The 23345-nt window shown below is 41.2% G+C and overlaps 1 protein-coding gene across 5 annotated transcripts; it reads right to left on the reverse strand.

Moving 5' to 3' along the window:
- Positions 1-461: 461 nt before the first annotated feature.
- On the reverse strand, positions 462-21823 carry srfb (serum response factor b). Of its 5 annotated transcripts, none has more exons than XM_042010606.1 (8): positions 20750-21823; positions 14310-14576; positions 4901-5141; positions 2618-2782; positions 2256-2366; positions 1729-1869; positions 1571-1647; positions 462-1070 (listed from the first exon to the last, which is right to left on the reverse strand). In XM_042010606.1, exons 1-8 carry the CDS (start codon positions 21398-21400, stop codon positions 975-977), a joined length of 1749 nt encoding a protein of 582 aa, XP_041866540.1. In that variant the 5' UTR covers positions 21401-21823; the 3' UTR covers positions 462-974. The 5 variants fall into 5 exon arrangements, with proteins under 5 accessions (XP_041866540.1, XP_041866538.1, XP_041866539.1 ...); XM_042010604.1 differs by having other exon boundaries at positions 1729-1926; XM_042010605.1 differs by having other exon boundaries at positions 1546-1647; positions 1729-1926.
- Positions 21824-23345: the final 1522 nt, after the last annotated feature.

A 23345-nucleotide genomic window follows, 5' to 3' on the forward strand; every position in this document is an offset into this window, starting at 1 on the left:
ATCATAGTTTTAACAACTCAAAGTGCCAGATCCATGCCTCACTGGGACATGTCACATGTAAAACTGGTTTCAATGGTCAGACCATCTGCTCCTTCACTGAAATCTCCCTTTCCAAAAGTAAAGAAAATGATGATAGTAAATCATAATTCTTATACTTTTCCTGACCTGGCTACTTGACTTGAATGTCACAATTTAAAAATAAAAGAAAAACATCCAGCGTTCTTTATCTTGTAGTGAAAACTCCCAAACAGTGTGAACATAACGATGATAATAATGATGGCCATTAAATTATTTTACATATACATGTAATAACTCAGTTTCTGAATGCAAATTGTCACGTACATAGAAAAAAAAATCCCACTAAGTAAAAAAACAACTACATGCCGTTGTGCAAACTAAATCAGGCTAAAAATACAAGTTGTCCATTTCTCAAAAATTATTTACATTTCCAAATGTCTTTGTTTTTCATTTTTATAATCGTTTTAAGTCTGTAAGTATCTCCCTGCCCATTTACAAACCCCAGATATGCATACAGACACATGCTTGTGCACAAATTGCTCACACTGGAACATTCAGACAAACAAATGTCTCTTTGGCTGGTGTGAAGCTGCGGCACCTTGCACTGTATGTATATAATTATACATTTCCAAAAAGAAGGAGAAAAAAAGACACGCTCACACAAAAAAAATAACACCATCTAAGAGCATAGAAAATAGATTCTGATGCTTGATATTGTGATTTATGTCCTATGCTTCTGCGAATATATATATATATTTATATACCAAAAACACTTTATACTATATAAGGGTCTGTCACACATATGCCCTTGATTGTGTGTATATATGTACTTAAAAAAAATCACATTCAGAAGAGTGATGTGGGACTTTGTAGAAAGGCATCAATAAATAGAGGTGTGGGTTTGTGTGTGTGTGTGTGTCCCTGGTTCTGCCATGTTAAACAGCTCCAGCCATCTGTCAATCATTCTTTGAGTTCTGTGCTGCATCCAGGTTGACCACCTGGAGCTCCGTCAGGTTACTGCTGCTGCCGCTCGACTGTTGACCAATCACCATCTGGAGCACAAGCACAGCCATGTCAGGAGAAGGGTCATCAGACAGCCAATTAAAGTCATCACATCACACAACAGCCGCCACAGATGGAGATCCTCCTGCACCGCCTGCTTATCATATAGCAGGGTAATGCAGCGCATGCTGATGTTTTCACTAATGTTTAGGCCGTTTGATAATATTTCATTGAATGGATCTTTGCTAACAGGAGCCAATATAATTTGATTTAATAACATCCCACCTCCGTGTGCATTTGAAAATAAATGCAATTTTCTGGTTTCTATGCACTGCTACTGTGGTGCTTTGTTAGGTCTACTGCATGTGTATTTCTGCAATAAATAAAATACCAGCTGATCAAATGCATTCACACTAGAAGGCAACAGGTAACAACCCTGTAGCCTTTGTGTGTCAGTGCTCTGTTAGGATGCAGTAGTGCAGGCAAAGTGGCATGCTGGTTGCATAGGGAATATAAGAGTTTCACTTGTAAAATGCAGATCTTGCCGTACTGGGTGTAGCTGCACTGCTGAGACGGGGATCTGCACCGTGCCTGGAGGTGCTGTGAGGAACACTTGAGGAACAGCGCCTGGGAGAGAGGGTAAAAATGTGGCTGTTGATCTCAGGTTGACTTAATCTTTCATCCAGGGGGTGTGCTTCACTGTCTTACCTGTGTCTTGGGCTTGTGCATGGGACACCTGCATGGCCGTGGTGCCCTGGGAAAAGGCGTTGAGCACGGCCAGCCCTCCGTCAGCCAGCGCTGGCGTGGAGGCGTACATCACTGTGTGAGGGCTGGGGTACATCATGTGACCTGCCACAGACGTTGGGACTGATGAAGTGACAATGGTTGCTGGGAGACTTACCGTGGCTAGAAGGAAGGAGAAGAACGATGTCACTCTGAGGGCAAGAGGCGTGTGCACACGTTGGCCAGCAGATGGCGCTTGATATCTAAATTTTGTTTCTAACACCTACTTGTTCCCGGCTGTAGTGGCATTTATTTTTATCTTATGTTAGTGTCCTTGACTATGTCCATTTGCAGTTTCTGATGTGAAACGTGCTTGCTTTGAGTTATCGTCACTAAAGTGCATGAGTTTGCATGAGTTGCTCCAGCAAACTCTCACTGATTAAATGTGAAAAAAAACAGAAATATAGTCAGAGGGAGACAGAAGCTGCGTTTTCAGAGAGAATGAGACCCACCAGTGGAGTTTGTTGAGGTGTGGGAGATCTCCGGGCTGCTGTCACTGTTGGAGGTGGACTGCGTGTTGGGGTGGACCTGGATGGCCTGGAGCTGCTGGGGAACCCCCGCTCCTGGAGACACACAGAGGGCATAAAGCCACTGCAGTAAGTAATAAAATGCATCAGCCTGGAAACAGACGTGGTTCCAACTTTGCTGAGGTAGAAGAAGTCATCATGCAAGTAGTACTTCACGCATTAGGTGCGTTGTTATTAGTCATGGCAGAGGAAATGACGAGTGCAGTTTTGGCAGCAGCGGCTTTATGAAGATATGATTGTGATTAGTATAGGCAGGCACAGTCGCGGCAGCATGCAGAGCAGGTCACCTGTGAGGGAGACAGCAGCAGGGAAGCGGAAGACAGCCTGCTGTCCCTGCTGTGGCTGTGGGGCGGTGGCCAGGGCCTGACCATGCTGCCCCTGGAGGGCCAGGGAGTGCTGCTGCAGCTGGCTCAGAGGAATGGTGGGGGTGCCAGGGGGGAGAGGAGTGCCTGCTGCAGGGGGGCACCCACACACACACACACACACGCACACAAGGGAGCGGTAAGGCTAGATGTGAAAGGACAGTACAGTTGGAAAAAGCGCTGATAACTTGAAGGGAGCATGTGCAAAATCCACATTTATTATAAAACACATGTACGAGTCCTTTAAATGTAAAAAGCAACCATCTCATCATTTCTTTCCTTTCAGATCAGAAAGTGTGCTCTATGGAAACACTTGCAGCACGCTGTGATAAGACCTACTTGTGGAGCATCAACTGAAACTCAGACAAACCAATGCCGCCAAATACATGTTTGTCAAAGACTTGGCATAAGTACCATTTAGATTTAGGTAAAAGGTATTCACTTATCCATTCAGCTACTAGGTGACTGGATGATATTCCTGTTGTGCATGAATGGTTTCTATTTAATAAAAAGGTGCACTGTGGGGTTTTTCCTCTATGAAAAATAGAGATTCATCTGGTCTGATACTATGTGCATGTACTCATACTCGTTTTTTTTTAATGAAACTGTTCTGATCAGAACCCAACACCAATGTGAAAAAACTAGGGTTGTCAAAATAATACATTAATGCAAACAGATTAATCTGTGGAATTAATTGGTTAATTTTTTTAACACCTTAACAACAACGGAACAACAACTCTGTCATATTAAAAAACTGAATTTGGCATCATCTCATTCAGAAAAACTGATTTTGGGCATGTTGGTGCTTTGTCACAGCAGTGAACTGAATCCACCAAAATAACCACTTTATCCTTGTTGCAGAACGTGACTCTGGAGTCACACCCTCCCATTTGGTCATATGCTCCATGGGCAGTTGCTGCAGTGGGGCGTGCAGGCCCTTTCAAGCTGTCAACTGTGGAGCTTTTAGTGTGGGAGGGTGTGTTGTCCCACCTGGCACTGATGCTATGTGCAGACAGGTGGCGAAGAACAGAGAGGAAGAAAGCGTGCAACAGAGCAGGGGAAGAGGCCAGAGAGACCAGGCTGCAGATGGGAGAGAAAGATGGCGAAAGGGGAAAAAGAAATAAGGGGAAAAGGGCAGCGGCAGTGCCTGGTTGTCCTTCATCTGTCACTCACAATGATATAAGAGAGCCATTATTAAGCACTATGTGTACGTTCCACAGACTACCAACACGCTGCAACAACTAACAAGTGACATTCTGTGAGAAAAATACAATGCCGAGGAGCACATCGGCTTTTTTACCTTGCTGTGTAACACAAACTCTCCTCATAAAAACAGACATCATAGAAAGATTGCACCAGTCAGCATCTACATGTGAAACAGCCTTTCATGTTCTACAACTCTGAGAATTATATACACGTGGGAGTAATAATTACATTTGTCTGCTATTTTAAACATTTCTCATATCTTTCTGCGACCTCTTGGCATCCTCAGCCTCCTCTTTGAAGCCCCTAAATGTAGCCTCAACATTTCCCAAACTAAAATGCAAAAAAAAAAAAAAAAAAGTGTGATGAATCATAACTAGAAAGCCAATTTAGAAGGACTTTAGGGATCACCACATCAGCATGAGCTGGCCTTAACTCTGTGTTGATGAGTGTGTCTGTGGAGTCCCGCTTAATGAAGGGTCATGTCTAGTTCAGGACCACTGACACAAAAGGATCCCACTCCACAAAGTATGCCTCAATTATAATTTCAGAACAAGCCACTGATCCTTCACTGAATATTCATGACTAATTATGTTTTTTTTTTCTTTTTTCATGAGCCCTTTTTTGCCAGGTCTATTGTGTTCCTCTCACCTAATTATTCCTGTCCCCAAGTGACAATCAAAGACAGGGCAGTCACCAACAGACGAGGCTCCCCTGGATACTGCAAGCTTTGTAAAGCCCGAGGGCGACTGGCAACGAAGAGCTGCTGTGTGATGTAAACAGCTCAGAGAGAAAGAGGCGCGACCACCCTGAGATGATGGCTGAGGTCACGCTGCGATCCCATTCAAATTTTAATCAGCTAATAAGCTCAACAACACGGTGACATGAACAAAACATGAAGTGACAGGCTGAGGGAAAGACGAGGAAAACCATGAAGAAAACTATAGTTGCAACAGAGTACTGGATGTTCTGGATGTTGAGGAAATGTCTTCCTCTCCTACGTACCAGGCATGAAAGTGAAGCCACCGGGCAGCTGCATGACTCCCGTGGAACCAGCGGCGGTCTTGAGGACAGTTCCGTTTGCGCTGATGTTGCTGTTGGCCGAGACAGGGGCTAGGTAGTTGGTGATTGGAAACGAGGGTCCACTGCTCACCTGCATGGTGGTGGACGTGGTGGGTACCGTGGACTGGGCACTGCTGGTAGTGCCTGGTAGGCTGGCTACAGTGAATGTCGGCTTCAATGTGTCCTGTGGGAGAAACCAAACCAAAGCCTGTCAACATAATGGACAACGTACACCTTCTACACAACATGCTGATAAAACAATGTCTTCAGGCAGAGGCTTCTTCAATTTAGCTGAAATACACAATTATGTCTTGTTCTTTTTCTCATTATTTCCATACAAAATTATCCAAAAACTTAGAATTTATCCCTGCTTATAAAAGAAAAAAAAAATCTGACTACCTATAAGTCCCAGTCCTTCCATTTAATGCACCAGTATCAGTGTCAGTTTTACAGCAACATTAATGGGGCTTTGCCACTTTGAGCACCTGAACTTAGAGTAGGTGGGAGGGAAGCTTTTAATTCTCGCTGTATTTCAGGGATCAATGGATGGCTGACAGAAACCAGAGCAGGTTTTAATAGTCTGCGGCAAATGGCGTAAACAAGGTAGAAAAACAGGCTGGGACCTCTCTAATTGCATCCACATGTGAAATACTAAACAGTGCACGGAAGGTTTCTCTAAACGATCCCATTCCCAGGTCTAAGGAGAACAATGCCTCATGCTTACATCAAATCGGCACTAAGACTCAAAGCCACCTGGAAAACCCTGAAATCCTTTTGAAAATGTCACTCTGTAATGCTCAAGAGAGCAAAACTCTTCACTTGAGCAGGGAAGGAAAATGACTTTGGATCTTATGAATGCTGTCACCTGAATACTCAGCATGTTTTATTAAAATCCAACTGCTGCTCAAGCCAATTTCCCCAAAACATCAGTTTTGCACTTTTGTTATGTAGCGTTACTATGGCAACTAATTGACAATATATTATGACATCTCTGAAAAGAAAGACGAATGAGATGATCAAAGCACGTGAGATGTAGTATCACACTGTAGGCTAATGTAAGCATCCATTGAACAGCTGAGGAGGATGTTCTGGTGAGTGGGCTGCATGATAAGAGCAGAGTAGGCGTTGGACCGACGCTGTAAAGCACAGCTAAACCCACAATGTGTCAACGCACTTAAACCAATACTCATCACATGATACTAATGACCTTAAATAAGTAGGGTAAGAATAAGCCTACATATCAGATAACATGTAGGGGTGTGTATTTCTATGTGGTCTTCAGTGTTATTTAAAGGGTTAGACTATAATGAATTTCCCGTATTTTCCACTAATATATTATCTAAAGCAAGATTAAAGATCACATAATTAAACCAGATTTATTCCAAAAAATGTTTTGTGGACAGACAAGATCAAAACACTAGAGCCCAATATGAGAAGATTATCCCTATATGAAACATAGTGGCAGCAGTATTATTATTTGGGCTTATTTCATTGTATCTGGGCTAGCAAGCATCAAAGAAACCAGAAATTCTTATCTACTTTGTTAGGTACACCTGTTTGTTAATACAAATGGCTGATCAGCCAATCACATACCAGCAGCTCAGTGCATTTAGGTCTGTAGACAGGGTCCAGACAACCTGCTGATGCTCAATTCAAGCATCAGACCTCAGGGGAATTTTGCCAACACCGTGTTGAATCTATTCCACTAAGAATTAAGGCAGTTCTGAAGGCAAAAGTGGGTCCAACCTAGTATTGGTACCTAATAAAGTGGCCAGCAAATGTATATCTGCCAATTGTAAAAGAACACTGCAACATATCTGGTAATGAACTGAATCTAAAGAAGTGGGTGAAGTCGCCCTGATGAAGAAAGGGTAAAGAAAAAAAAGAGTTAAAGCCAAGTCAAATACCTGACCTGAAGAGAAATGTTGTGGAGGACCTGAAGTATACAGGGGCTCTTCACTCAAAGGGAAAGTCAATATAACCTAAGACAAAAAAATGTTTTTGTACCCGATAAGATAAGAACAAATATTAAGAGCCATTGCATATCTGTTCAAGGAGTAAGAATATGGAATCAACTGGGTGAGGAATTAAAACAATCCAGTTCTATTTATATTTTCAAAAGAAGATATAAAAAATATCTTCTTGACAAATATATATATCTGGAGCCCAATTAACTTAACTCATGAACCTCATCTTACAATACAACCCAATTGTTGTGTGTCTTTAGAATTACATACGGTCTATTGAAGTGTCTGATGTTTCTAGTCATCTTAAAAGATGTCTCTAACCTTTGCTGATACTTGAAAATACACATGTATCATACTATATTACCACTGCTGAAATGTGATGTTTTCTCTCATATATAAATGTTGCTGTAGTTCGATACCATTGCAGAAAAAAAAAAAAAAAAAGAAGCCGCTACTTTTGGCAATAATACTGAATGTGCTGCTAGGGGTAGACATCTATAAGCATTCTGCTTCGGTCTACTCCATTTGGGCAAGTTTTGTGTTTATTATTATTTTTTCTTTTTTTTTTGGATTATAAAGCTGATGTACTTGTCAAAATTTGTTTTGCAAAACTCTGCTCAAATAAAGAAAGATATATATATATAAGTGAGCAGTTCATGTGAGGAAACCCTCTGACATCTCAGCAATAAAGATTTTCTGTTCAGAGGAATGCGCTAAAACTTCTACAAGCTGATGTGAAGCACTCGAAAACGGTCGCTGGAAACATTGGGCTATGCTACACAAGGGGTTCATATCTGCACAGTTCTAACAAGGCATCGGGACACACTGAGAAAGGCACTAAATGGATGTAATGGTATGTAAAACTAAGTTGGTACACTATTTGTTGGTTGTCCATCAAAGTGAAATTGCAGTAGAAACTGTGGAATTTGCCCATTTTCCAATGTTATTTACACTTTGTTAATCATTTAAGGACAACTTCCCGGTGACAAGCTTTGAAATATTCGATGTTTTTACCCCATTTGTTTTTAGCTTCATAGTTGCATCATATTATTTAACAAGACAGCTGAGGCACAGCATGAACTATAAGTCTTCTGAGGGACATACTTTTGGTGTCAGTATGAGCTTCAGAGATCGGTTAAAGCTATCTGAAATGCAAAAGACTACAGTAGTAAAACAGAAGAGGTGAGAGAAAAATACAGGCTCACTTACTGGAGACAGCCATGTGTTGCATTAGACATCTTGATAATGAGTGAGGATGCTAAGGAAGTTCTTTAAAAGAAAAGAAAAAAGTAACTGGTAACACAGGGGTCGTGTAGGAGCACGTGAGTGTAACTTGTCTTGCCAAAGTGCTATTGGTTATTATACGTGACTGATTATTACATGGCTGAGAGGTGGAGGATCCAGCATGGACTTGGCTGATAAGGCCCTCTATCTACAGACTACCATGAAAACATGGAAATGGAGCTACTGTAAGTATCGGCTCAGCAGCTAAAGCCACACTGCAGTCCAATCAAATTTTAATATTCATGATGTCAAGGTTTAATTTAAACTTGGAGTTATTAATAAATCATCAACGGCACCGAAGCTTCATCGGGGTGTTCAGATGGATAAGTGGGTACTCTCCTCTACAAATCGCTCCAAATAATAAGTACAGGGAGTGCTGGTCTGCAGCTTCCAGGTTCTGCTGAGGGACTCTGCCAGTCCAAGGTCCTTTACCTCTTTAGTTAAACAGCAGCTCGAAAGTCAGAGGGGAAGGGCCAAACCGAGTACTCACAGTTGTTCTGCCCTCTCAACTGAACAGTAAAACTGAATAAGTTTACACAATGATCTTATTAGCCCCTTACTGCTGACCCATTGGCCGTAAAAGACAAAACACAACACAGCTGTGACCACATCTTCATCCTCCCTGGAGAATTCCCCAATTAATGTTCACTAAAACTAAACAAGACAAATGGGGAGGGAGTTACAGGTATCCTGGTATATCTTCATAACAGGTTGATCTTTAAGATAACAAAAGATGAAGGAATCGGTCCCAAAGGAGAGCAAAAATTAATGGGACACTTATACAGGAGAAGCAAATTAAGAAAGCTGAGAGTGGAAGCTAAAAGTGTCACTTCTTAGCTACACAGTTTGAGTCTGTGTGTAACAGAGTCAGACCTGTGTGAGGTTCACCACAAGGGACAGGATATGGGTGAGAGTACAAACAGCTGAGGGCGCAGACAGCTGGCTGGAAACCTGAGCAGCTCAGAGGGGGGTTTAACCCTTCCCAGGTCAGTTTAGGCAGCAGGGGGCCACATGTAAAGACACCATCTGACACTTCACAGTTCTCACTTTTGAGTCAGAACAAACTGCTCCTGTAACACACCAACACTCACTCTGGTACTATTATTAAAAAATATATAAAAATAAAAAAAATAGCTCACTGATGGGACAAGGTCACTGTGTTCCAGTTTCTCCTTATTACTCTGCTCGGTGGAGAAACGAAAATCTGCTCTCGCTTTGCAGTCGTGTTGATGCTGAGATCCAGCGAGGACCAAGAGTTTGGCTTCAGAAGGAGCAGCTGGTTTGATCACGCTGCTCTTAGCCTGTGTGGTAACTTGAGTGTCTTGTCTAACAGCAGCAATCTGTGTGACCTACATAGAGAGCTTGAACTGACCTACTGTTTTGTTTGACCATCATCGTGCATCTCTTGTTCAACTGGCCGGTCTATAAACAGTGCTGGCTTTCAATTCAGAGTCATGGCAGTGCAGCATAAACATGGGCCACTATACCAAAACACACTCTGAAGAGCAGAGGTTCATCCTTGTGAATTAGCCACATTTTAGACTCTGGTATGTTGTCCACTTCCTGCTGGTCTTAATACACCTTTACACAGTCATACATCATACATATATCAGTGTCCAACCATCTACTGTCCACCTGGAACATGCAAGATGTCTGAACAGTATATAAATGCAGCATATTAGCTTTGAAACATTCATTACCTTCAATTTATTTTGATGATCAAAAGCTATTTTAAGCACAATATTAAACTATGTATTTCTACCTTTCTGATTTTGAGGATGTGCTCCTTTATTAGTAGTAATCCAAGTACTTTAGGGTTTAGAACTCATGGCTGTATGTCATAAAAGGTTTAGGGATGGTGTCCAACAATATGAACACCACAGAATACTTGCAGGATAATATTTATACTATATACTTGCATAATTGGTTAAGTGGACTGAATACAATAACCTATAAAAAGAAGAAGGCAGAGGTCAATGAAAAAGAAAACTGGACATATAAACTGCATCAGTGCCCTTTGGAAGGGGTAACTTGTGCATCTGGAAAGGCCCCATCAACACCAAAAGTGATGTACAGGTTTTGTAGTAACATATGCTCCCATCTTGAGTCTCGGAAGAGTCTGGGTGCTAGCTGGCTGCCGTCCAGATTGTCCAGTTCCCAGACATTTACAGAGAAAATGCTGCAGGCTGCAAAGCCGTAAACATGACCCTTGTGTTTATTCCCCAATTTTCCCCAACTTAAATATTTTTCTTTACATTATGTTTAATATTTGGGGGAATTAAAGTTGCTGATATGAGCTTGTGAGAAAATTTAGATTTACAGAAACAATGGTTAGCTGAGCTTTCTTTAGGGTTTACCCAAAATAACCCTTTTATTATGACATATTTCTAAAGTAACATATCTGCTGAACTTACTGTAACCCAACCACAGCCTGACAGGTGGAAGGACTCCGCTTTGTTTCAGGAGATACCAGAACACTGAAAATGATCTCACAACTTAATAGTTGTGTGGGTGGGAGGGCCGAGTTGACTGGAATAAACAATGAGTCTTCAGCACAGCCACCAAGAGTGCCATCCTTAACTAGCCATGTAATCCATTATTAAAGAGACATTCTGCAGTTTTACTAATTTTGTCTGCACTGAACTGAAATAAACCACATGAAGCAGAGTTTTTTTTATAACTTTGTATTTCCTAAATGTTCTGTATATGGTTAAAGAGTAAAAACCTCCACTGCCCTCCTCGCACTCAAACAACAGACGAGGACCTTGGCTTAAAGACGAAGGAGATGAGAGTAATTAAAAAGAGAAGGATGGTTCCCTATTCACAAGGGATTTATCATCCCAAATTAAAGGTGACAACTGGCAGGTCAACCCAGTGTTGGTTAGAGAGCCCATTGTGCAGTTAACTGGTGGCTGGCCCTCGTCTAATCTCCCATTTGCTGGCTCCCATCTCCCAGTCTGTCACCCTGCCAGCAACATGGAATTTGCAGCTCCATTTGGGACTGCTAAAAAAGGCAAGGCAGCCCAAGTGGAGGAGGTGCAGCCAATGGCGGCTGACCAGTCCAGTTGCTTGCTGTAAAATAAGGGGGGGGTGACATAACACTGCTTTCCTCTCTCCAACACAGCCAACATGCTTCATACACATTTATAAATGTGCAATATATTGGGTAATGAAGGTGTCAAAATGTGTCATTGGGCGTCAAAGTGAAGGGAAAACAGGCCAGCAGTTGCTCAAGACAGCGGCCCTCAGTCTGGAAGTTTCCTGGTTACTTTTATTTGGCAAAGGCAATGTGATCTGCACTAATGAGCAAAGCAACATATAAACTTCAGCAGGATTTTAACAGCAATGACACTGACAGCCAGAGTAGAAGGGGAGGATGGAGGCAGAGGGATGAAGTAAGGGAGGAAAGGACAGAGAAACTGAGAAAGGAAGGGGGGGAGTGATGAGGGGAAAACCAGAAGAGTCTGATACTAAGAATTCAGCACTAAGACAGATCCTTCAAGCAAGCATGAGTTATGGGATTTGCTATTCCTGTCCAAAAATAACCAAAAAGCATAAAAACATCTGTACTGTAGGCCTGTCTAGCATTAGAGATCAGCCATAAACATTCTAAAAAGTGTGGTGGAGGATGCAAGGAAGGCATAATAACAAATGCACCCTTCTCTGATGGCATATTTCTTATACATCCTATATTTTCTCCATCCTACCTCATTTATCTCTATTTTTGACTTTTACATTTCCCAGAATTCCTTTCAACAGCACTTTGGAGAATAGTCTTGAATTGCTTTCAGTTGTTGGTTTTGTGTGCGTTGACAGAGCAGTAACGAAAGAACAATGAGGATTTTCCACACACAGTGAGTCACACACACTTTAATCCTAACATGCTATCATCTTAAGACTCTTCTGCTCAAATAGAAAGCACTCTCAAAGCTATAACAAACTGATTTGGCCCTGTGTTGCTGCTCACTGCATGCACAATGATGTTTCTACTGAGAAGCCTCTGCCAGCACATTTTGCTGAAAAGTTTAGAAAAAGGCAGCTACCATAATATAATATTTGTCCAGTCAGACAAAAGAAAGGTACTCGGTGGAAAGTCATTTCCACCTAGCTAATCATCCTGGATGCTATATGTTGAACAATGCAGCTGCATTTTCCTGCAAGCTGATTAAACCTATTAACAACGACACTATGTCAAGTGTATGTACAGGTGGAAAATATACCTTATTGCTTGTCTGCCAGAGAACGGGGTGAGCAGCTAGCTTGGCTGCCCTAAAGGGTGACATAATTCACCCACCAGAATCTTCAAAGTTCATTTATTGACACAGCGAGTTAGGCTGCCTGTTTCTCCTCATTTCCAGTCTAAAATATAAGCTGAAATTTTATGCACACGCCAAAAAATCATGTCTACTTCACTTATCTCTAAGGCCGCTATCCTTTAACTGTTAAAAAAAGTTATCCACGTCCCCCACCAGTCACTCCAAACCCTGAATTGTTTAGACTAGCTTAGACTGTATGCATGACATACTACTCTCATAATGGATAGTGTCCAGACGCTGCAGACGTCCAAGCAGCAACCACGCGATGGACCTACTGCACAGACATGATCCCTCAAACCCATATCTACCTGCCATGTCCTAACCATAACAGCCCTGATCCTGACATGGATCAGGACATGTACACATTTTCTAGTGCTTCTCGGGACTTGTGACTTCTCCCAAACTCGTAGCTGCAGCAAAGGCGGAGACGGCAGCATCATTGCTAGCCGCCTTAATAAACATCACAAGTAACAGGGCTATAAAGTGTTGGTCCAGTGTTTCCATTCCACTCGCTCATATCTGCATCCATACCTCCCCTCCATATCACTAAATGTGAGGTTGGGGGTGGGGCGGGGGTTTTTTGGGGGGGTGAAATCACAGGACTCCAAAGACAGCTGCAGCTTATAAGGAATGTGAGGGGCCTCAGCCAAGAGTGCAGGCAGGGAAACCATACCATATATGGCAACAGAGGCAGAATCTAATTTTTATCAATGAGCGGAGCGGGCATGAGAGTGGTTTAACATGCAAAGGTTGATCTCCCATCCCTGACGGAGTGTGGTACTAGTTAGTTAGCGGCTGTAAAAACAACACGTGAGCAAAGGGTCCTGCAAGTGTCCATCTTCAAAGGGGTATGCTTAAGCTGTGTAAACAGTGGAGGGAATCTCAGCTTCCAGCACATGATTGCACGAAGGTGTGATTGGTGAAGTCTGATAAATTTGTTACTTTATCAAACTTTTAGATATCACTGTTGTGGTGAGAAATTTGTCACAAATTGCAGCTCACATAACTAATAATTATAAAATATCCAAGTTTTGAGTATAAAATTCTAATATTTGAGGATGTTTAAGCCTCTGTTTTAGGAACCCTATGGTGTTATCCATGAACATCAGACAGCTACATCCCAAAACCCAACATAAACACCAAAAGTTCTCCATATAACAGACTGCATGTTTCCCATCCTAACAAAGGCCAGGCCTGCAGTGATTTATCTTTATCTTTAGGAGTGTTGTCAGGTTTTCCCGGGTAAGAGGTCAGAAAGGTAAAATATAGACTGCTCCCTCACGAGAGCGGGATCATTCTCCACATCTTATCTGGCTCTCCCTCCTTTGAAGATCTACTCAGACTTTTTGGTTTCATTAAAAACTGTTTGAAAATCTAACAACGAGCTCAAACCAGAAACCTTACATGAACAAGCAAAAGCTTCAAACTAATTTATATATATATATATATATATATATATATATATATATATATATATACCCCACACACAGCTGTTTGCGGGTTGGATTTATCTGCTCTCTTGTACATTGGCCTTTTCTGGTGAGATTTCCTGTTATATTCATTAGTGACCTTTTATCAGGCCCCCTTTCCAGACTCACTCTGCAATTCATCTCTACATTAGAGAGCAGAAAGGGTGAGTCACAGAGACATGAGGCTCAGTGCCATTGTTGTTGACACAAAGGAGGTGCACTGAATTCATAGCAATCAATCCTAGTGTTCACAGCTGCAGCATTAACACCATCTTTCCACAGAAACAAATTTTATGCTTTATTTTCGTCTTCTCACCTTTGTGTCCCCCATGCTCTCTGACTCAGACACCTGGTAGGTGAGGTCTGTTTCCTCGAAGCCAGTGGCACTCATGCGCTGGTCCATGGAGGGGTCGGAGCGGGGCGGTGAGTCGGGCGAGTTGAGACATGTTTGGATCAGGGCTTTGCCCGTTTCACTGGTGATCATGGGCTGGAGTTTTCGAGTGGCAAAAGTGTAGACATGGCCTGTTTCACTGGCCACGAGCAGCAGAACCTGGGTGCCAGTCAGGGTGGAAAGCTCATAGGCCTGCCAAGAGATAGATAAAAAGAAGAAATGAAGAAAATATATTTTGCAGGATTAGGGCTTGGATTACCTTCACATTGTGCACAAATTAATCTCAACAATAAAAAGAGCATGAGAGATTCCCAACATGAACCTGTGGGAAAAACAGCAGAGAAACACTACAAGCTATAAATACTTTTGTGGCGGTTTGTGACGTATTCCACAAATGAGACTAAAATAACAGGAGATAAGGCTCCCAGAATAGCGGGTGTGATATAGCAAAGAGACAGCAAAGGGCTTGTAATGGTAAGGTGGAAAATTAGTTCCTCAGAAGATGGAGGATATAAGGAATCTTTCTTTTTTTCTTAAACACAGAAGTAGCTGGCTGTACAACACGAGGCCTGCATCAAACTCTGCAGCCTTGTCATTACACAGCATGCAGATGCTCACACTCAAACTCCCCAGTGCGAAGAAAAGGCACACTGAAATTCAACTCCATCCAACACACACGACTAAGCAGATCCCGATGCTGCACTCAGATTGAACTCCTGAGAAAGCCTTTTGATCTAAATGAGTCATCAGTTATGTGGAGGATGTTTCTGGTCCTGTGAAGGCACGGTGCCATTACCATCACCTTGGCACATGCAATATGGCCAGAGCCAGTTGACAGATGTGCCATTGTAAGATGAAGTGCAGCACTCTGCCAGCCAGAGCAAGCAGATGAATCCCATTCAAATTAAAAGGATTTTACTGGGGAGTAATAAAACCATATATTTATCCGAGTTTTCTCCACCATGCTTTCTGTCTTAAACACCTTGTCCACCACCAGTCCGATTCTCATTATCTGGGTACATGTTAGGAATACAGTTAAGATGATCCTTTATTACTATGACTCGTTGCTACACTTCAACATGTTGAGGTTTTTTTTTTTTTAGGGATTAATGGAGTTTCTAGTTTATTATACAGTTTTTCCTCTTTAAGTGTTAAGACAGCCTTACAGAGGCAGTGAACTACAAGCCTCCACTCATCCTCCATCACCAACTAAAATTAGCTACAAAGGGATCTCCAACAACTATCTCCTCATGTCTGGCAAACATCCAAAATAGTGGAGAACTAATTTGTCCAAATGAATTCACTATATAGCAGCACAAACGTGGCCTACTCATTGTTGCAATAAAGTTTCCTTGTTCTACCGATTTCCACATAAACGCCTCCAGGTGTTGTGCCAATGGCCTTAATGCAACTGGCTCCTTTGCCATACAATGTATGTAAATGTATGTCTAGGAAAAAAATCTAAAGAAAAACTCTCCACGTGGCCTTTTTTTTTTCCAAGAGTTTGTTCGATTTAGGGCTGTACGATATTCAGAAAAATGCAATATGCCATACTATTGCTAAAAAATGATAATATGACTTACTATTTATAAACAAATAATCACATATATTGCTAATCTCAGATGTACTACAGTTTGCAATCCAGGTTTGTACCTGTGCATGTTAGTTGTAGAACATACACGACAGCAGAACATCTTTAAAACTAGAACAACTTCCTCATTAATATGCCTGTGTTTGTCCTATTTTCTGTCAAGGTCTTGATGATATTCCAGTTGTCTTTGCACGTGTTGAGTGCTATATATACTCTGGCTGACTCCTTTCCTTCAATAAAACAAAAGTTAAAGTAATTATCAACATATAGTAGGGGTGTACCAGCTTAGGTACTTCACAATTAGATTTGAATACAATTCAGGTTGCTTCGATTAGATTATTAAATGTTTGTCAGGAATTTTAGTGCATCTTTTTCCCCCATTCAGGGTGGTTTTTTTTCCCCACCTCACTGTGTGGCTTCTTCAACCTCTTAAATGCATTCAATATCCAATAATTCAAGTAACCAAACAAACATATCTTCACTGCACTTTTGCAATGTGCATTTCTTGTATGACTAAACTTGGGGGAAAATGCACTTAAAAACTTAAAGTGTGAAATTGTACTTGTATTGCATTTTTTTCTGTTAATCTTTCTCCAAGTGAGGTCGTGAATATTGTTTAAACAGATATTGTAGCATCGACTTATTAGCGTCCAGCGCCGTCTCCCAAACTGGGTGTGATTGAACATGTAATGATTAACTTTGAAATGACTATTGCTAAATGAAATATTAAATATCATTGTAACCCATCTATCAAAACAGCATACATAGCTATACCATTTTGATAAAAGTAGTCTAAACCGACAGACAAGGCTATGGTCTGATATTCTCACACCATATATCAATACAGTCAATACCGCCAGCTTCTTCTCCTCCTCTTACCTAGGCTGGAAACACATGAGGTGCTGCTGAATGTTTGTAGTATTAAATTTTATTTTGGCTTTAACCAACTTACATATGGAGTAAGTCTAGTCTAGGCATTGTCCGTTCTCATGTCAATAAAAACCTAAATGTTTCCAACCACTCGCTTTAAACCTATGAGTAAATCTCATGCTCTGTAACGGTGGCTAAAAGGCTAGTTGACTGGTCCGTCCCTTTAATATGTCCGAGCAGCACGCCGACCTTTATTTTCTGGCCACACTTTGCAGTTATGTTCTGTCATTTAATTGTTATGAAAAATAATCGAATGTGAACATTTACAAATCATAATTGAATCGGCACGTCGCATTGATTAAAATCAATTAAAAAGTTAAGTGGCCAACCGCTAACATATAGCCTTACTTTTTTTTCTCAAAACATAGACGAATAAAGGACGAGGCATTTCTCAGACATGTCTCATTAGTGAAATGGTGCAAAGTTAGCAATTCCGGGCTCCCAAAAAACAGGTTCCACATAAATGAAACATCCAAATGACATAAAAAAAAAAAGAAAAAAATGTAAGCAAACAAACCTCAACTAATCTCCACATGGCCTGAATTTAAATCACACTGGCTCTGAACAGTCAAAGCCTCGGGGACCCCCTTGGGGTCCAGGAACCTCAGGTTGGGAACCACTGCCTTAAAGAGTGTTGCTACCAAACCCCCCACAGAAAACACTGCTCATGAATTTCTAGGTACACTTTGTTTCCTTGACATTACTGTGAAGTACATTTGCAGGGCGCCTGCCTAGAGGCTACTTTAAAACACATCATACAGTCTAATGTTTGATTTATGTTTTTTTAGTCATTCTCCCCACAGTGATGCATGCCAAAATTCATGTCACAGTAGCTGGAGCCTGAGTGCTTTGGTGTCATTTTAGGTTTGTTGTGCATGTCCCAATTTTGTAACCGGGTGAGTGCTGCAAGAGTGTTGCATTGAATAAGCAAAAAAAAAAAAAGGTAAGATTGAGCATTTCTGCAGGCATCTGCACAACCTCAAAACAAGTTGAATCTGTGTAGTTCTGTTGGGATGTCCCCATTACACTTCCTGTGAGACTTCTTCAAAAAAGTATTTCTGCAGTGTTGTGGTGTCATTTTTTCAGTAGAAATGTTTAGGAAGAAAACTGATTGTGAAAATGGTAGCAATGATGTCATAATTCACTCATGCAATGACACAATGAGATGAGCATAATCACAATTTAAACATGCCACCACTTTTCTTTTTTTAAACAATCAGAATTGACTGGGTTTATAGAGAGAGGGATCTTTTAAAGAGACGGGCCCTAAAATGAAGCCGCAGAACCTAACACCATCAATATACGATATGAAAATAAAACACTACAGTACAACTTTAAGATGGAACACAGAAATTCTTGTTAACACAGAAATAAACTTACAAACAAGTTAATTAGCATAATTTGGTCTCTTTATAAAAAAATTCCTGCAATGACCAAAATCAAAACCTTCTGTTTTAGTGTAAAGGGTGTGTTCAATAACTGGCTTTACTAAGAAATTTGAAGACTTTTTAGGTACCAATTAGCAGATCAACAAAAATTTCCAACAATCTTTTTAATAACCTATTAACTGTTTATAACAATTATTTTTCTAGCCCATTACAGATGTTTGGTATGTAATCAGGCCTATGTAATTATTTCTCTTTTTACAAAACTTTTGTATGTATATATATATATATATATATATATATATTATTGTTTGAATAAAAACAAGGGACTAGATGACTGAGCACAAGAAAAACAATTAAATGTGTGTGTGTGTGCGTTGGGGGGGGTGGGGTCAAATGTCTTGACATATCCTGAGAAGTTTTACGGATAATATATAAAATGCTATATCGCAAACATCTAGTATAAACTGTCACAGCAGCGTTTAAGCAGTCTACATGTGATTTTCTTTGTAGTTTAACTTGACTCACTCATAGACAACTCACTCCCCCACCCATCTAGTAAACTCTCCTGCACACATGCGTGTTGTTGTTTCAGGAGAGACAGGAAACATGAAGACATGGAGCATGCAGCTGGTAAACTAGTGCAAAGAGCTTGAAGCTGAGCCTGAGACGTCCATTTAAAGCAGTAATAAGCCTCAGAAATTACTATAATGACTAGGATTGTTCAGCTGTATGTGTTTTCCAAGCCATGATCACCAATGTTGCTGTCCCCACTTTTACAGAAAGTCCCCATACACCATGTTGGTGTGGGTGTTTTAGTCCCCATCATGTAGGAAAAACGAGCACAGACATATAACTATCAACCTTTGCATCTATATTTCAGGTAATGGTGCAAGTATTTGCAGTCATATGATCTAAAGCAGTAATCACCAAATCAGGCATCTTGGGCAAGTGTCCTGCAGGTTTTCAATGTTTCCTTGCTCCAACACAGCTGGTGCAAATTAAATTAATTTAAGTCAGGTGGGTTGCAAGGACACATTACAAACCTGCAGGACACTAGCCCAAGAGGTCTGGATTTGGTGATCCCTGATCTAAAGCATATATTAGCGAACAAACAGGCTTTGCTTCGCTCGCTGCATCCTTCACCATGAAGATGGGTTCATCCTAGTTTGAGACCAAACTACTATGAAATCTTCCCACTCCACCCACTTGTCAATTTTCTGTGATGGCTGGCATAGTGTGGGCAACATTTTCAAAAATCTACATCCCCACATTGTGTCAAATACATGTTGCCAAGAGCCTACATAAAGGCACCTCAGTTTCCACGACAACAGTCTGGGATACATAAAGAAGAAAGAAAAACAGCAGAGTACATAGTGCAGAGACAACTGACAATTCAACAACAAAAAGAAGAAGCTTATTAGTGTTTGTTTAAAGTCATAAGGAAGAAGTTACCTGGTCTGCTGTACGCTACGATAACTGCTGTGCTTTTGGTTAACAGGAGACTTTATTTCCTGACATCAGCTTTATGTGGACTGTTGCCAAATGAGACATAGTAATGCTTTATTAAGGCAGCAGTTGTGTAGGTGTGTTCTACATTTATATTTCTGTATTTAATATACAGCATTAAACACTATTACTACTCTCACGGAGAAAATATTAATATCTTTATTGCCACCTGCCTGTGAGCCAGATTCAGCTGACAAAACTGAAACCATGACAAGTCATCGCTGAGGCTGGATGCCTGTGACAGGATGTACAGTGCCTTAATGCATGCACAGACAGTGCCCCAGCTTCTGTTTGAGTGCTCTTTGGCCATGCTCTGATCTGTTTCCCAAGGGTTTAGTCAGCTGTTGGCACATACAGTCCACTGCTGCTCACTGCCACATGGTTGTGGCCTGTAAAGCAGGGGGGGAAGAGGGAACAGCCTGTGCACTGATGACTGCTGCTGAGGGAGACTTCTTGCAGTTGTAGACATGTCAATAGGCAGATGAAGGTGTACAGCGCATGAATGAGCGTGTCAGTTTATTTAGGAATCTGTGGATGGGATAGTTGGGGGTGACTGTGGTCATAAATAGAAGTGTCATTTGCTCAAGTCTATTTACAGCCCATTGCCTGTCATAAATGTTTAGACTTCCTCACTTCTACTGAGTCACTTTGTGCCACAACTGTTTTGTCTCATAAAAATTGTACAGATACTATATTTTCTCCTGGTTAGTACTATACAGATATTATGTATACTCATTATTATATACATTTTCTTTTAATTTTTAAGGCCAATCATAGCTCATTACAACATATTTTCTCCCAGTGGTGCTTTGATTTTGCATGTCATTGTGGTGTTGTCATGTTAACTATGAATGATTGCCTGAGTACAAAGTGTCAGTGTTCAAAATATTTTGGTTAATAAACAGAAGACACTGTAGCTGGATGAGCTCCATAGGCATCATCTGACTCACCTTTTTCATAATGCCTGTCTTCCTCTTGCTGAAAGTTGTGTACCGTCTCAACTTGTTGTCAATAAACTCCATCTTTATCTTTACGCGCCCACGTGTCTTCTTCCCCGGCTTTGCCCCGGCGACTCCACCGGACACCATGCCATACGCTCCGGGAGGTACTCCCACCTCCTGCCCCGTCACCGAAGCTTCCATCTCCCCCCTCTCCCGCTTCACTCCTCTCCTGCTGTCCCCGAGTGAACCCACAGGGTCATCGTCATCTCCGGAGTCCGAGTCATTATCTGAGCCGCTGCACAGAGGAGCACTCTCCCGTTCCGGGTCGAATCGGGCTCCATGGGGCAGCACAACACCAGTGTTTAACCCCATCATGTTTCCTTGTACTGCGGTCTGTAAAGGGTTCAATCCTGTGCCGTTCCCCGGCCTGGCGCCTCTAGGAGCCCCTGGACCATTTGCCCCCAGCATCCCGACAGCGTCCCTCTCGCCCTGTCGCCCTGCAGCACCGGCGCTTTCGCTAACCCCCGGTAAAGCTTGCCCTGCTAGGACCAAAACGGGACGAATCCCGCTGCCGACAACCCCCGAACCGTGTGCTGTGGTACCCCTGCCTGATGCTGACCCGTTTCCAGATGATGTCGATCCAGCCTGGCTGGGTAACATTATATTTACTGGACCGAGTCCCTAAACACCAGCCAAAAAAGCTGGAGCGTGTTGTGCCGTAAGAGTTATAAAACGCAAACACGCCTGGACCACAAAAAGTAAACAATCCAGGACACTTGACGGTCTGGATACTCCAGGAAATTACCGATACAAACTTTCAAAAGTGATGCTACCCCCCAGACCCGTCAACCCCGGCTCAGTTTGGTTCACCCTCCTCCTCTATTTCCAAAACTCCGAGCACTTTCTCAAAAAGGAAAGCGCGAATCGCGCCTTCATTTTGGCTCCGCCACTTCACATAGTCCGCACTGTGAACCACGAATAACACTAATGCCGGTCTGTTATTACAAATATACTCATCATAGGTTAATTTTTGCCTCAAAATTTGTCTCTTCGTGGATCAGGAACGGACATAAACATCGTATTTTACATTAGTTTATGCGACAGCGGAGTAATATCACAACCGGGGAACTACTTCCCTCCTTATAAAGAGATACAACGTTTCCTTATTTGGTGCTGTCTCTCCTTATTTGGTGAGTCACAGCGTCGCTTATCGATTGGCTAAGGATGATCTGAATAGTGCTGTCATTGGTCGATAAAGAACACTCATTAGAATAAATACCAAAATGGTTGCGCTAATGTCAACGTCATTGTGGACACGCAAGGGACCAAAATAATCAAAAATATAAATAAAACTACATTTTTTCCTCTTTCTGTTTCTTCTTTAAATCACACCATTAACAGCTTCCTTTAAGTTTCAATGAAAACAAAGTTTTTTTTGTTGGTAGGTATTTTTTTAAAGTAGGAGTCTGGAGATTTTGAATTTATGTAGACAAACTGTAAGAGGATCTGATTTCTGAAAACTTATATGTAACGCTGCAAAAGGAGATTTAGTGTCTATATTCAATTTGATATTTGGTTTTATAGTTCTGGTAGTGAGATGGATTACATATTGGGGCATATGGGGATATTTGAATTAAACACAACCACAGCTAAAAATATCAGAAACTGTTTCTCTACTCATTTTACCATTTGCCATTTCCAAAGCTGTGTAACTGTGTTACAATAACATGATGATTGCAACATTCATAATGTTTCTTAGAAGGACGATGATGCAATCGTTAAGAAGTAATGATACTGTCAGAAAGGCCATACCCATCGTGTAGAAATCATTCAAACTCTGCTTTGCCACAAACACACCCGACTTTCTGAAAGCAGGAAAATACCCCCAAAGGCACTTCTGTGCTCTTCATGACGCTCTCACCTCCTACACTAAGCAGGTTATAAAAACAAAAAACAAAAACAAAACACCAAATGTTAAAGTATTTGGATTCACACTGACAAAATTTGCTGAAAAGATGCCTGGAAGTATCTTTATTAAAATAATGGACTACTACATGGAACAGTGAAAAGTAGGTGTACTTAAAGCAAGTTGGAATTACATTCATAATCTTAGGTTTTATTCCTCACTATGTCCCAAAATATTTCCAACACACAAACAAAAATAAGAACCTATTGACTTGCAGCTCTACATGCAAATCTGGAGTGCGGCTCTTACGTTTACAAAAGATGATTTTTAAATAAATTTTTTTTTTTTAAAAATTAAAGTTAAATTTTATAAACACTTTTACACATTCAATGCTACACTAATATGTTAAAGCTTCTCGAAGCTATAAAAGGTTTAATAGAGGAAATACAGCACCCCCTAGTGGTGACTGAAGGTACTTTCTGGATTGGCTTCATGTACTTGTAAAGGATCAACAGCACCCAAATTATGAGCTGCATAATATTTTCTAATCAACTCTCTTCAGGATTAAACCTACGTAAAGATCTTCGATTGTCTTTGTATTTAGTTTCTTATTCATACATAGTATATGAATTAACTTGCAGAGACTTGCATGAGATGGCTCGCCCACATCAGTCAACATGTCATTACTTGTCATTTTTA

This window comes from Melanotaenia boesemani, chromosome 16 (genome assembly GCF_017639745.1).
Source record: "Melanotaenia boesemani isolate fMelBoe1 chromosome 16, fMelBoe1.pri, whole genome shotgun sequence".
In the NCBI taxonomy this organism is placed as follows: Eukaryota; Metazoa; Chordata; class Actinopteri; order Atheriniformes; family Melanotaeniidae; genus Melanotaenia; species Melanotaenia boesemani.